The sequence below is a fragment of the Pongo abelii genome, chromosome 11, assembly GCF_028885655.2.
Source record: "Pongo abelii isolate AG06213 chromosome 11, NHGRI_mPonAbe1-v2.0_pri, whole genome shotgun sequence".
Taxonomy (NCBI): domain Eukaryota; kingdom Metazoa; phylum Chordata; class Mammalia; order Primates; family Hominidae; genus Pongo; species Pongo abelii.
Genome location: NC_071996.2, coordinates 84,138,529 through 84,154,164, shown reverse-complemented (window position 1 = coordinate 84,154,164; position 15,636 = coordinate 84,138,529). Strand labels below are relative to the sequence as shown.

At 39.3% G+C, this 15,636-nt stretch overlaps 1 protein-coding gene across 1 annotated transcript in view; it reads right to left on the bottom strand.

Annotated features, from left to right (window-relative positions):
* Positions 1-14,537, bottom strand: part of ITGA4 (integrin subunit alpha 4) — an 80,144-nt gene extending 65,607 nt beyond the window's left edge. The window contains exons 1-2 of the mRNA XM_002812646.6: positions 13,873-14,537; positions 13,407-13,528 (exon numbers count right to left, since the gene is read on the bottom strand). Coding sequence (XP_002812692.1) covers positions 13,407-13,528; positions 13,873-14,069 — 319 coding nt within the window. The 5' untranslated portion in view covers positions 14,070-14,537. The remainder of the gene's footprint in view (positions 1-13,406; positions 13,529-13,872) is intronic.
* Positions 14,538-15,636: the final 1,099 nt, after the last annotated feature.

The following is a 15,636-nucleotide window of genomic DNA, read 5'->3' as shown; positions in this document are numbered from 1 at the left end:
ATTTCGAATAGAAAAACATATGGTAGGTGTGTAAGTGGGGGGTCAAAATGCCACTAGATGTAATCTCATATCTGTTACAATATGGTTCCAAACAATAGTTGCCTTCTAATATATAGATAAAATTTCTGATTCATTAATTTTCAAATATCTCCTATACAGTTGTTAGTTAATCCACTCTTAGATACTGACAGATGACTCTCAACATCAGCACTCAAGGGTTCTTAGACACACAGGATGCGATCACTCAGAGGAAATTGTGGTAAAATTGATTAATATCTTGTAGGAAGAAGTATTTTCATTTTTGTTAGGGTTAACTATATTCATTTGTTTACAATGTTTCTGGCCTACTTCCAAGGCTTAGTAAATAGTGACCTCATTCATCTTGCCCAGGACTGTATCTTTGCCATAATCCCACCCCCAACAAACAGCCCAGAAATGGGTGCTGAAATGGAAAGGTCAGTAAACGAAAAACAATTCAAAGCTTCTATTATGGTTTGACTGAGCATCTTCTATTTATTTTATATATCTTAATTCAAAATGTGTGTAAAAAGAATGAATGCACAGCCAAAAAGAAAGTTCATGAAAATAGTCATGAAACAATCATTCTTCCACAAAAGAAAAACCAACCTTAATAAGTGAGCAAATACATATACTACATTTAGATATGTTTCCCCTTTTCACTTCTTAACACTGCTTTTACCATAGAGGAAGCCCCCAACAGCAATGATAATATTGAGGTAACTTTCAAGTACTGGTTACAGGCTAGAATCTGTTCAGAGAACATCCTGTAATTCCTCCTAGTGTTCTGGGTTTTTTCTTAATTTCTGGGACTTTTTCTCTTTTTATTTTTTAGAGAGATAGGATCTCACTCTGTCATCTAGGCTACAGTGCATTGGCGTGATCATAGCTCACTGCAGCCTCAAACTCCTGGGCTCTTGTAATCCTCCCACTTCAGCCTCCTATGTAGCTGGGGATATAGGTGCCCACCCCCATGCCCAGCTTCTCTTTTCTTTTGTCGTGCCTGTGGAATCTTAGCAGAAGAGGTAAGACCGCTACATGATCAGCTTGTGATCATGGCCTTCTCCAAAGCTTTTCTCCCTTAACCTGTGTGATCCTGCGTCCACTCCTTTTCCACTCAGTACTCAGCCTCGACTGGACGTTAGAATCAACTGAAGGGAGTTTGAAACCAGTACCTCCACCTGGGCTCCACTCTTAGAGGCTCAGACTTGACATGTCTGGGTTAAGAACCAGACATAAGAATTTTTTTGAAACCCCCCAGGTAGTTGTAGCATATGGTTGGGCTTATGAACAATAGCTCTACAATGTAGCTCAGGGGTGTCCAATATTTTGGCTTCCCTGGGCCATACTGGAAGAAGATTTGTTTTGGGCCATACATAAAGTACACTAACACTAATGATAACTGATGAGCTAAAAAAAAAAAAAAACAAATTGCAAGAAAATCTCATATTTTTTTCTCTTTGACATATTGATTTTATTTTCTTTGGATATACACCTTCAGTGAGATTGCTGAATCATATAATAGTTCTATTTTTAAATGTTTGATGAATCTCCATACTATTTTCCATTATAGTTTTACTTACTTTCCCATCAACAGTGGGCAAGGGTTCCCCATTTTTCCACATCCTTGCCAACATCTTTTTTTTATTATTATTATACTTTAAGTTCCAGGGTACGTGTGCACAACATGCAGGTTTGTTACATATCTATACATGTGCCATGTTGGTGTGCTATACCCATTAACTCGTCATTTACATTAGGTATATCTCCTAATGCTATCCCTTCCCCATCCCCCACCCCATGACAGGCCCTGGTGTGTGATGTTCCCCTTCCTGTGTGCAAGTGTTCTCATTGTTCAATTCCCACCTGTGAGTGAGAACATGTGGTGTTTGGTTTTTTGTCCTTGCGATACTTTGCTCAGAATGATGGTTTCCAGCTTCATCCATGTCCCTATAAAGGACATGAACTCATCCTTTTTTATGGCTGCATAGTATTCCATGGTGTACATGTGCCACATTTTCTTAATGCAGTCTATCATTGATGGACATTTGGGTTGGTTCCAAGTCTTTGCTATTGTGAATAGTGCCGCAATAAACATACGTGTGCATGTGTCTTTATAGCAGCATGATTTATAATCCTTTGGGTATATACCCAGTAGTGGGATGGCTGGATCAAATGGTATTTCTAGTTCTAGATCCTTGAGGAATCGGCACACTGTCTTCCACAATGGTTGAACTAGTTTATAGTCCCACCAACAGTGTAAAAGTGTTCCTATTTCTCCACATCCTCTCCAGCACCTGTTGTTTCCTGACTTTTTAATGATCACCATTCTAAGTTTGCGGATTTGTGTTGGGCCGCATTCAAAGCCATCCTGGACAACATGGACAAGCTTGATGTATTAACAGATGGTTATGCCTTTTCTTGTATTATATTATTTAAAAACCTACTGTTTTAAAAATAAAAGTAATATCCTTTGTTCCCCCTTTGTTTAGTTACCTATTGATATACCAAATGTTAAGCAAATTGTCTTTGGGTAGAAATACAATATTTCTAATTTGGTCAAAAATGACGATTATTAGAACTGCCATGAGAGCTAATTCTCATGAATTTCTCTGACAGAACACTATAAACAACCTCAGATTATCTTTATATTTTATCCAAACGTCATGCTGAAGTGATTTATAATCTGGTTTTCAATTCAGTTCATATGTTACTCATCTAAACTCTTAGTAAATCAAATCAGCTTCATAATTGAAAAAGTACTTTATATGGTTTAACATAAAAGAGGTCAGCAGAAATTAACATGTGATAATTTTCCCTGCTTTTAAACAACTAGAATGACTAATTCTTTGCACAGCTGAATGCATTTTTCCACTAGATATTTAAAAAACAAAGCCACATTAAAAACCATCTCCTTTTAAGCCTTTCTCTTTCCTATTTTTTTTAATTTGGGAAAGAAAATGTAAAAATGCATGCTTACTACAGTTTATTTCTTCCTACTGATGTGTATCAGCATATATAAATGTGTATATAAATGCAAATAAACAGGAATTTTGATCAAAGAAATACCACAAAGCTAGTTAAGTACATTCTTTACTCCTCCCCCTTTCATTATTATTCATATCACCAGTTTTAGTGTCATTGCTCCAAGTGTGACAGGGACTATGGGAGATTAGATATTTGACCTTGTATGTCACCTCCATGAGGGCAGATTGACTTTTGTTGACAGCAGCATTCCCACAGCTCAAGATAGTGCCTTACATGCAGTAGGCAGGAACTCAGTATGTATGAGGGAGGGAATTTTGAAATACATTATATCAGCACAAAAAAATCCTTTACTAGAATGTACTACTGCATAATTACCACCAAACTTTCAGGGATCTAAGCTTTGGAAAGGTCTTTTCTTTTTACTATGACTCTTCCCTACTTCTCTTCCAAAATATTATTTTCTTCAATTTTAAGACAGTAACAGATGGTCTGAAAGGAAACAGTCTCTGAGTTTGAAGATCTTTACAAAGGATGACTTGTGAGTGGGATGACTTAAGACAGAATCAGCTGGGGTCCACAGAAGATGCCTATCTCAGAGGGTTTCTGCAAGGACTGTGGAGTAAATGAGATATGTGTGATGTGCTTGGATGACAGCCTGGCAGAGAAAACATGCAAATGTTAGTTGCTATTGGCATCATCATATTAAAGATTAATGTAAGCATATTAAGCCGCACATGCAATGCAGCATATAACCTGGCTCATAAAATATATGTGGCATATCATTATTGGGGAACTGTAATCATACCCATTAACTCATTTTACACCCACAGTAGTAGCAGAGGATTGCTGTATTATTAATTCTATCCTACAGAAGAGAAAATTGAGTCTTAAAGGAATCAAATAACTTGCCCAAATCCATAAGTGGAAAGATTAGAATAAAAAATAACATCTTTGATCTCTAAGTTATTTCACTCTATAGCATAGAATAGAACTCTAGAAATATTTCAGACATATGAATTAACTGAAATCTATTCCACTTTCTGAAGCTTTTGGCTGAAAATATATAAAATATAGCAAATATGCTCACAGACTGTACAATCAACTTTCACTTGTTCAAGAAAAAGGTCACTTACTTGTTCCCTATCTTGTCCTGCTCTTTTCCTCCATTTAGAATGGTTTTCAGTATTTTGGCATTTCCACTAAAGAAAGAAGGACCAGGGAAAAGGTCATACTCTAAGGTCTTCTTTCTATATAACTTTTGACAGTACTAGTGACATACTTTGTGGCTAGGAAAGCTTGGGACTTTCTAATGCAAGTAAATGTCTGCTTTATCTACCTGCGTCATCGTACTGTCACTTCCCCACCAATTCAGACATTTGACTGGGGCTCTCAGTCAGGCTTTCTGGCTACTAAGACAACATACATACTTACCTGATCTTTCAAAACTCATGATGTGATGTGAAGTTTCAGAAAAGCAGTAAAAGCCCTTACCTTCCACCAACTGTCTTTTTTTTAAGCTGAAGCTCTATTCCATTGTAAGACAAATCCTATACATTTCAAATTGTTCCACTCTAAAGTTTTTCTTAATCCTGAAACATGAATGATCCTTGTTCCAATTCCATATTTTATGAAGAGTCATTCATTCAAGATATTTTTTATAAAAGCAATAATTAAAGTATATAATCCCTTCACTCACATAACTTCAGATTAGGAAAAATATATTAAAAGTGAGAAAATCAATTCAAATATGACAACATGACAAAATTTACCATTGCAGGGCTATGAGGATGAAGGAAAACTTATGCTTGTGTATGCAAGAATGCCTGGCACCTAGTAGGTGATCAATAAATAATCAATGCCTCTGCTCCTCAGGGTAGGTACATTATGGTGCTTTGAACTGAGCCAGCAGAGGGCGCTCACAATGCTGCAAGAATTGATCAGCAGTCTTTAGCTTTTTAATTAAAATGGCCCCTTAATTTAGTTTTTCCTTTTAAGTCCTAATACTTACTAAATCCATTAATACTAATCCATATAGTAATTGACTATATTAAACTATGTACTGTTTTCATACATCTAGTTAAACCTGGTGGCAATGTTTCTAAAAGATAATGATGTTTATGAATTCTACAATAAAAATAATTTTGGGTAATGAAAAGTAAAATATCCTTGGGTTTTAGAGGTGATACAGGACATAAAAGTACTAAACTTCTAGAACTCTTTTCCTCCAGCTAGTCTAGTGGCAAATAAGAGTCAAAAGAGCAAAACATCAAAGTTAGAAACCATTCTCAAAGTATGTTTTTTTAAAAAATGTGTTGAAATGTCATATTTTCATATTGCCTAAACAAAATCTCACAACAGCCAATAATCATGCTCAATTTATGTGAGAAACAGTTTATATAATTGTAGGCCTGAAAGAGCCAGTTATTTCTGCTCTTTTTTTTTTTATCTTATTCTATTCTATTTAGAAAGAGTTCAAGAGGTAAATGTCCCCAGAGAGTAGTGCCAAGCTTTATGGTTGCAATTTTATAAATCTGGGCTGATCCTGAGTCATCATGAGGCCCCAGAACTCTAACAACTAGGTCACTTGTGGGTTTGATTTTAGGTTTGGGGTCTCTGCCAGGACTTCTTCAAAATCCCACAGAAAACGTACACAAGTCTTTTTAATAACTAAAGCTGAAAAAAGTGCCCCAGCTGATACATTTTGTAAGCATAATTTAAAGAGGGAAAGTAGTCTCTAATTACTAATACTTATTGCATGCTTACTACGTACCACAGTTTTAATACATGCAAAGACATGTATTAACTCACTTTTCATAACATCCCTATGAAGTAGACAATAGAATTATCATCCCAATTTTATGGATGAGGAAGCCGAAACAGGGGATGACTAAGCACTTGCCCAAGGTCATGCCACTTGCAAGGGGGGAAGGAAGGGATTAAAACTCACACTATCAACCACCATCTGATGCTGCTAGACAATTCGTTGTTAGTACTTTTCCATTATTTTCAAATATGGACATTTTGAATAAACCTATACTATTCTGAAACAACCTATTAAAAGAGCATATTTAAACCTCTAACATTAGAAAATAAGGAAAGAAAATTCTGAACCTCCATGGTTTTCAATTAATCTCTTGGATTTAAAAATTCATTTGAAAAACAATCACTAATGTGTGGATGCCACTTTGTATATCTTTGAAACAAGAAAATACAAAAATGTAAACAGAAAATACTCCAGGGAAATCTGCTTGGTGGTCAGTATTAAAGTTCTATGCTTGGTTTTGGAATTCACAGGGTAGGATGGTTGGAAAAAAAAAAAAAAAAAAGACAGCAACGAAAGAATTGAAGGAGGTCAGCAAGATAGGAAGGCTTAAAAATATACGAGAGAAAAACCAGTGAGGAATGTATCATATTATCCTGACCAATGGAGGATCAGAATGAGATGAAGAGTTACAGATATCAAAGGACATTTCTCTGGGCAGAGTTTAAAGGATAAAATGTGATATTGACAATGACTGGCAGACAAAATGATGATAGTCTAATGACTTCTAGAAAACTTCCGCAAGAAAACAGACTGGTATTGTGGTGAGGTAGACCTCGAAGGGATTCACAAACAGATGGTACACATTGGCCAGCATTTTATACACAGGGCATAATGTCAAAAGAACATGTCTAATCCATTGCACACAAGGAGTCCCATAAAAGGGGTTTTTAGAACTAAGTCTACAATCTTACTATTTTCTGAACATTTTTGTGAATTACAGTGTTTTATGTGGTTTATATAAAAAAGATTTTCTATGATTTTTAAAAATTCTCACAGGTAAACTGAGAACAAGCACACTGAGCCCAGACCTGTCACCTGTATGTCCACTTCCATATTCTAATTTGATGTTTCCAGCTAATCTCAAAATTAAAAATCCCTGCTTTTAAAGACAGTCATTTCCAAGCTCCCTATTTCAAGAGCAGGTGTTACTGTCTGAACTACCTGATATGAGTCTTTGGAACCCAAGGCAGACTTAGACACTTTGGAATGAGGCTGAAAAGTGCAGCAAATCCCAGGGGATTTTGCCCAAACATAAAAAAGATGAAAATTATTTCACATTTATTGAGCCCTTACATGTGCTCCTCAAAACCAGTCAGAACTGGGTCCACTACTCAGATTTCACTCCTCCAGGAAGCCTTCTCCCATTCATTTCTTCTCATCACTGTGTACCTGTCTATTGTCATGCTTATTACATTATCTCATAATTAATTGTCCATTTACCTGTCTCTCCCATCATCTCAACTGAGTTACTCAAGGGCTTCAACCATGTCTTATTCAACTGTGTATTTCCAATACACAAGTAATCAATAAAATGTATTAATGAAGGAAGAACCCAGTTAAAAGTTATTGACACTTGCCATTGTTTCCACTTCTCAACCTTCTGCAGTGGATTCACCATTAAAGCTTGTCTTACTGAGTTTACTAATGAACTAATTCTCTCTAAATCTAATGAGACCTCATAATTTACCACCCTGGTTGACGTCTTGGCAACTTTTACTACTGCCAACTACTCACCTCTTCTCAAAACACTCTCTTCCTTTAATCAGGTTAATGTCAGATTGACCTGATTTTTCTTGCTACCTCTTTGGCTTCACCCTCTTAGCCTTTTTTTTCAGCCTCTTTTCTTCTCCAGCGGTTCTCAAGCATGGATGAATACTGGAATCATCTGGGGACCTCTGGAAACTACTGGTGCCCTATAGACTTACCCCAGAGATTTTATTAGTTTGAGATGGGCCACCAGAACTGTTAAAGCTCTGCATGAGAATTTAAGTTACAGCCAGACTTGAGCAGCACTATTCTAACCACTTCTCAAACTGTAGGAATCCTTAGAAATTTGCCATTGGCCATTTGATCTATTTACCCCAGAGAGATGATAATCAAAGCCTTGGAGGTGAATGGGGTTATGTCAATTACTCACCTCTGATTTGCTAGTACAGACCTCTCTAGTGTCTACCACACCCATACATGGAACTGATCACTAGATTTTTACTTCTATGTCTCACAGGAATCTCAAGCTAATGAAACTCATCATTTTGCCTGAAAACCTGCTGCTCTTCCTTTTTTCAGTATATTGGACCATCATCCATGTCACAGCCCAAGTTAGAAACTTCAGTAACATCTTTGGAACCTTCTCACTCATCTCTTTCATTCAATAATTACCAAGTGCTATCTCCTAAATATCTTCAGAATCTCCATGTTCTTCTCCATTGCTACTACCAGTGTCCTTGTACAGACACTTGTCATCTGTAGTCTAAATTATAACAAAATCTTCCTACAACTGCCTCATCGTCTTCAGTCTTGACCCAGTTACTCCAAAGCATTCACTAACCTGCAACCTGAGAATCTGTCAAACATACAAATCTGATCATGTCACTTCCCAGTTTTAAATATCCTAGGGTAAATTCATACTTACAGAGTTGTATCAGAAGTAATCCCTGCCTGCCTCTCTAACCTACAGTTTAGCTCACACTCCATAGTGCAACTGTACACATTTTTTAGTTATTCAAAAGCATCGTGCTCTCAAACACTTCAGGGTCTTTATACACACAGTTTGCTCTTTCTGGCAAACTTTTCCATAGCCTCTTCCTCTGGCTAACTTTTGGTTATTTTTCAGTTCCTCCACTTGAACACCAATTCCTCAGGAATGCATCACTTTATTGTCTTACCTAGATTAAATCTCACCATACTTTCCTATAATAACCTATCTTATAAACTTTAAAGCCTTTGGGACAAGGAGTAGGTTTCTTTTGTATGCCCAGGTTCAGGCCCTTAGGCATCCCTCAATGAACAACTGAATGGATAAATTACCCACATGTGCAATAGATTTCCACATCTGGTCCTAGAACTGTTGCCAAGGGGATATATTTTCAAGTCACTGGGTGTATCACTCAGTGACCAAGTAAACTTAAGTCAAAAACTAATGTGCATTTAGAAAGCCTCATCTCTCAAATTAGGTGGAAACCTCATCCTTTTGGACATAAAGTTTGGGAAACTGCAGGAAATAAGGAAACTTGTTTCTGGTAACCTGATAGTTTATTAGTGAAGCTCTCTGTCTTGATTTTCTACATAATTGTATAACAGCCTTCATTCAAGGATGATTTTTCAAAATGACCAATCTGCAATCTCAGCTTCATAAGCTACAATTTAAAGCACATTGCCAATGAAAAAGTAAAAAGTTATCAAGAAAAACATATTTCAAGTTTCAACAGCGAGATATTTGCTATTTAATGTTAAGCTAATAACTCCTATGAATCAAGTAGAAGTGAAGATTAGGTAATCATTAGTTTAATAATGCAATGCTAATTAAATTCTTTCAAGTAGGTTATATAATATGAACCAGGAGGCTGGCTAAGGTAATAAAATTCCCAGAAAGAAATCTAAATATGGGTAACGGTGACTAACTTGAGATGGGTCTTTCCTGTAAGAGAGGCACAGGCAGGCAGCTTGAAGGCCCAGTAACTATAGAACACTTAGTCTAGAAAAGAAAGTGAAAGTTCTACTCATTTATGCATAAATATCAGGAAAGCATCTCCTAAAGAGATAGTGTTATTTTTACACAGAGACCTTAATGTTTCTCTACAGCAGTGCTGTCCAATAGAAATATAATACAAGCCCATTGGAAATTTTAAATTTTATAATAGCCACATTAAAAAAGTAAAAATAAAATTAATTTTATTTAACCTAAAATTTTATTTCGCCTAATAAATCCAAAATATTATGTAATCAATAATTTTAAAGTGTTTGTTTCAACATATATCATAAAAATTAATGAGTTTTCTTATACTTAGTATTCAAAAGCCAGTATGTAATTTACATTACAGCCCTCTCATTGCTGACTAGCCATATTTTATGTGTTCAAAGCCACCCGTGGTTAGTGGATACTATACTGGATAGTGCAATTGTATAACTTTAGACTATTACCCAAATGAGAGTCAGTGTGTGTATAATGCTTTCAGTGGTAACTCCAAAGTAATGAAAGATCTGGAGTGTTTCTTGAATAACCAAATAAAGATCATCTTTTTAGTGTAATTTTATAATCGTTTCTATGTTTTATTATGTTCTCTTTGAATATTGATAGTCCATGGATGGACTATGCTTAACTATATTAATTGAGTCATTCTTTGTGACACTTAATTCAGGAACCAGCTGTGATTAAAGTTTCCTTTAAACAAGCCTGATGATGCAGAGTGCCTGGGTGGAAAGTGGACATGTGGAAATCACCTGGGTCTCCTAAGACATAGTCTTCATGAGCAAGTCTGGGCCCAGACCCTCCTGGCAGACACACCACTTTCCTCTGGTACAAAAGAAGCGAGAGAAGAGATGTCTCTTGGGGAGTCAGGGAGGTAAAAGGAGGCCAACAATATATATGCAGGAAGAAAAGCACCTTGCAGTACTATCCAGGCAACTCTCTTGTTGCTGGCTCTGCAGTCAACTTGCTTGCCTAAAAGGGGTATCTCATGCCTAATGTCTCTCACCCTGGGCATTCTAGATAAACGGGCAGGCTCACTTCTGCTTATGGCATGAATATACCATATGGGACACCTTGTCCACAGAGGGTAGGGTAGGGGAGATATGGATCTCCTCTTTTGAGGGGAGGAGTCTATCTGAATCAACCATTGATCTGAAATTCTACAGAGACTCAAAGACTAGTCTATGTGGATATTTTTAATTGCATGGGAGATGGGCACCATTTGAAGACCCTACACCTTCAGGTTCTTGATAGCAAGTAAAGGTATTCCAAAGGAAAGAAGATATCTTACTGACATGGCAATCATAGATCAATCTTTAGTCATTATAACATTTTTTTCTTCAGCCAACAAAATATTTGTCATTGTGTTTCATTTCAACTTCTACCTTTTAATGTATTACCTTTTAATTTTTAAACTTTTGGTTCAGTTTATCAATTGTCCCTATTAACCTCAACCTGCTTGTTACAGATAACACACAGATAATAGATTTAAGTAAACAATAAAGAAGAACTGCTATTTTTTGAATGTCTATTATGTGTCAGTACTGAGCTAAGCATTTTTGAAACATTAGTCACCCACATTTGAAACAGGACAACTGAAGCTGTTTTATACAGAAGATACACACATACACACACACTCTTCTACAGAAGATGGCTTATCTATATTTACACACACTCTTGAAACTTCTTCATACAAAATAGTGCATAGCCCACAAACCTAAGAATCCTAAATTATTTTTATTACCAATGTATTGTTTTTAGTGTTTTATTTCTAGACTGTAGCCTCAATCCCTATTTTATAGCTTTAAGCTACCACTGAATTTATTCTGAATAGAGAGAGGCAGTATTTTACATGAGGAATAAAAGATATCTGTATTCTTTAGAATATTACATGAGAAATAACTTCATTCAACTCTTCGGCAAATACTCAAGGCATTACTATCACTATTAATGTTTTAACTCATTGACTGACTAGGAATCTTGCCTTTTTTCCTTTAATCTCAGTAAATACCTTGTAGATTGGCCAAAATTTTGAAAGTTAAAAATATCAGTTTGGCTCATCATTTCTAATCAATTATCTTACTCATCAATCAGGTTGATAAATTTTCACTCCACTTTTATTCATTCATCCATCCAAAAGATCTTCATTTAATTCATATCTGTTACATATCTACTATGTTTACATTTCTCTGAGAACAGTAAACCCCGATGCTACCCATGCCCAAACAATTTTTTCCTTCCATTGACCGGCATTATCTTAAATTTAATACAGTATTATGTCATGATTTATCCAATTAAACACAGACATCCAGAAATAGATTCAGTGTCCATTCAGACAGGAAGTAGGCACTAAATATCAGTAGGTATAATGTCATGGATCAGGAAACTATGACAGGACAACAGAAACAAAATTGCTCCCTCCTGAGACCTTGCCAAGATCCTCTGGCAGACTAAAGTTGTCAGCTCCACTCACTAATTCTTCACCCATAACTCTCCCATGCAATGAAAATTATGCTTTGCAAAATCATTCCAAAATGTATGGGTCTGTGAATGTTTTGTGCATTCCTACTGTGATTTCTGGTATTGAGGATGCTTAACAAGAGGCTAGGGCTTATTCTACATGCTACAGACAGTTCATAGACTTTTATAGATGCTCTAACAGTAAAAATTCCATTATGTTTACACTCTATCTGAATTCATCCGAATGAAGGGAACCAGCTTCACAGTTTGAAAAAGAGCAAAGACTACTATAAAATACAAAAGAAGTTAAAGATCCTATAACTAATCTCAAAAGTCCATTTAAAGCAAAGAAATATAAAGAAGTACCAATTTTATTCACCGTTTACAGATGACCCATCAGCTCAGCAGACAACATATTAAACCATTCACTTAATTTTATTTGCATTGAAGATGCATACATGGAAGAAAATGGCTTAGACTTCGGACCCATTCAGACCCTAGCTTGACTTTAGTTCCCACCTATCAGTCACTAGCTAAGTAACTTTTAAAGGTATTTGCAACTCTGAGCCACAGTCCTTGTACATAAACTAGGAACAATGTCTACCATGACCCAGGGTTGCTTTAAGGGGAAAAAAGTTAAGCAATATGTATAGCAGTTAACACTTTGGAACAAGATAGGTCTTGTTATTTAATATTCCTTCCTCTTTCCCCACTTGTCTGTGTGCAACAAACTTGTCTTTGGCTTTGAAACATGAAACTTCTCCCCTCTATCAGTACACATTTTTCAACTTGTCACAAATCTGAGACATTGAGAAATGACTGCAAAAAGATGGACCCATATAACATGAGAGTTTTGGATGACGGTTTTGGGAATGGAAAATTATACTACATTAACGATGAAGATGCCAATTTTCCTTTTCTTTTAGATTGTATATTCTAAGTAAAACTATCACTTTTTTTTTTTAGGCCTTTAGGTTAAACGACGGGATATGGGATCAATTCCAATTGCTATTCCTGATATGCCCCTTAGCCTGTTCTTTAGGAGGGTTGATAGGTCAAAGATGGAAATAAAATTCTCAAGTCTCGGCTTAGCTGGATCCTGTCCTTAATACGCTGAGAGAGTCTAAAATGTGCTTCACACACGGAGAGACAGGGGGAGAGATGAAGAGAAGGTATCATAAGAAATTTCTCTAGCATAGTTGTCAGAGTACTGCAATCATTGCCATAAGGAAAAGGGAGAACTATATTAACAGAAAAGGAATCCCTTTTATATTAAGGGGGCAAGATGAGATGGAGTTGAAACTGAAAACTTTACGCTCTTTAAACCAGAAGTAACAGGCAACGTGAATCTTTCCAGGACTTGCCCTATGGTGGGGTCCACATGGGGGGTCGGGAGGTCACTAACTACTGGTCCCATACCCAACTCACCCAGCTGGAGCTGTTCGCACGTCTGGCCGGGATTCTTTCCGATCCTGCATCTGTAAATCGCCCCAGGATTGATCACTGAAGCGTTGGCGAGCCAGTTGGCAGTGGGCGCACCCACTAAGAGCCTAAAGCGAGACACGTGCACGTGCGCTCAGACGTGAGCTGTGCTGCCCACTGAGCTCCCTGTTGCCACAGATGTGCAGTCCGCAGCAGGGCAGCTTCCCCACCTCCTCCTCCGCCCACCACCTCCGACTCGAAGCTCCAAGACCTTGCACCATAACGCACCCGGGGCGCTGCCACCCCAAGATAAGTTAGTTTCCCTGGCAGATTTCCAGCGAGCTGGCTCTCGCAACGTTTCCCTCCTGCCTCCTTGGGAGGGAGGAAAGTTTGAATCTGGCAGGGAATCCCTAGGGCGCCATTCTCACGGCGCTCTGAGCTGCTGAGGGCGCATCAGTCCAACTCTACTCACCATCGGTTCGCCCCGTGGCTGTGCAGCACGACCGAGTAGCCGAACAACGTGTTGGGGGGGCCCTGGTAAAGCAGCGCGCTCTCAGTGTCCACGTTGTAGGGGCAGCCGGTCGGGACCCCCAGGCACAGCAACAGCATCACCGTCTCCCGGACGGCGGCCCTTCGGGGGCCGGGTTCGCGCCTCGCTTCCCAAGCCATGCGCTCTCGGTGGGGAACATTCAACACTAAACGGCCACTACCCCAGAGTTGCACGGGACGCGACGGTTGGCCAACGGGGAAGAACGCCCCAAGAGATGAGGCGCAGCGTGTCCGGCGCCAGCGGGCTAAAGGAAGGAGAGAGGGAAGAGGAGGGGAAGTCGGCCCACCGCGGGCGGAGCGATCGGGCTGGCCTGGGATGCCGCGCACTCGCCCGGCCCCACTCCCGGTTTCTGCCGCCGGCCGGGAGCTTCGGGTGCTCGCGCTGCTTCTCCGGGTACGGGCCGCTGGGTGGGGTCCCGGGCGTGGTGCGGAGGCGCAGGGCCGGGCTCCGTCTCCGCCTACGCGCGGCTGCAGGGGGCGCTGGGGAACCTCGGCTGCGCGGGACTCGCGTCCTGGCCCGGGCCTCCCAGCCCGCAGAGCGCGGGATGGCTCTGGGCTCAGCAAGAGCGGACCTGGATGGGGCACAGGCTTCCCCCTTTAACGGTAGTTGGGGCCTAGAAGCGGAGCTGTGTGACCCCAAACTGCGCGCCCCTCGCTGTGACCGCCCAGCCTCTGCGGCCGGCCCGGCGTGGCCCAAATGCCAGCCACAAATTCGGGGAGTGGGACTGCGGCGGGGAGCCGTCCAGTTCTTTCGCTGATAGTTAAACCCTGTGTCTTGTTTTTCAGGTGTAGGCAACCACTAGATAAATTATCAAGAGCCACAAATTGAAAACAAAAAAACAAAAAAACTCGCCTAAGGCCCTTGGGGAACATTTTAGTGACAAAGACGTTATGGCTATTCTCTTCAAAACCCACATCTCGGCACCCTTCTATGCCCACTTCCTTCCTCCCCACACTTCCTCTGCAGCCCGGGCTGCATGCGTGAGCAGGCGAGCAGCAGCCACTCAGACTGAACGGCAGGCGGTTTAGGCTGTGGCTGACCCCAACAGAGAGGTTGGGTTAAGGAAGCACTGTGACTTGATTCACTTTAACCGATTCTGATTGCTCCAGCTGGTAATTGATGATCCCCCCCCCCTTTACACGCACCCACTCAGTTGCCACGGGACACACCTGCTATTAGGGGTGTAAATCCCAGTGTGGGGTCAGGGTCCTAATGAGCCTCTGAAATGTGCCGGAGACCCACAACGCAACACACCTGAACTGGGTAGTGAGTCTCAGTCTAATGCAATCCAGGTGTGTCCTGCCTTTTTTTTTTTTTTTTTTTTTTTTTTCCTTCAGCAACCAGAGAGACAGCCATAGGTGATTATTAGACTGATATTTTCAGGAGATGAAAGTCTAGTTTTTTATTGTTGCTATATGTAAAAAGAAAAGAAAAGTCTGCATCAAAGAGTGTGTCCCTGTGCTAAAACCATGCTGGAGTCACACATCTGACACTAATGACAGATACACAATTAAAATGCTTATTCATTTATTCAGCACCTTCATGGAGCAGGCACTTGGCTAGGACCACAGGATTCCACCAAGAGTAAGGCAGGACTGATACAAACTTTCAAAAAATGTTCGCTCCAATGGTAGATAGAAAAATTTGTACTAACTAGAGAGAGATCCAGGTAAGGACACTTAAAGA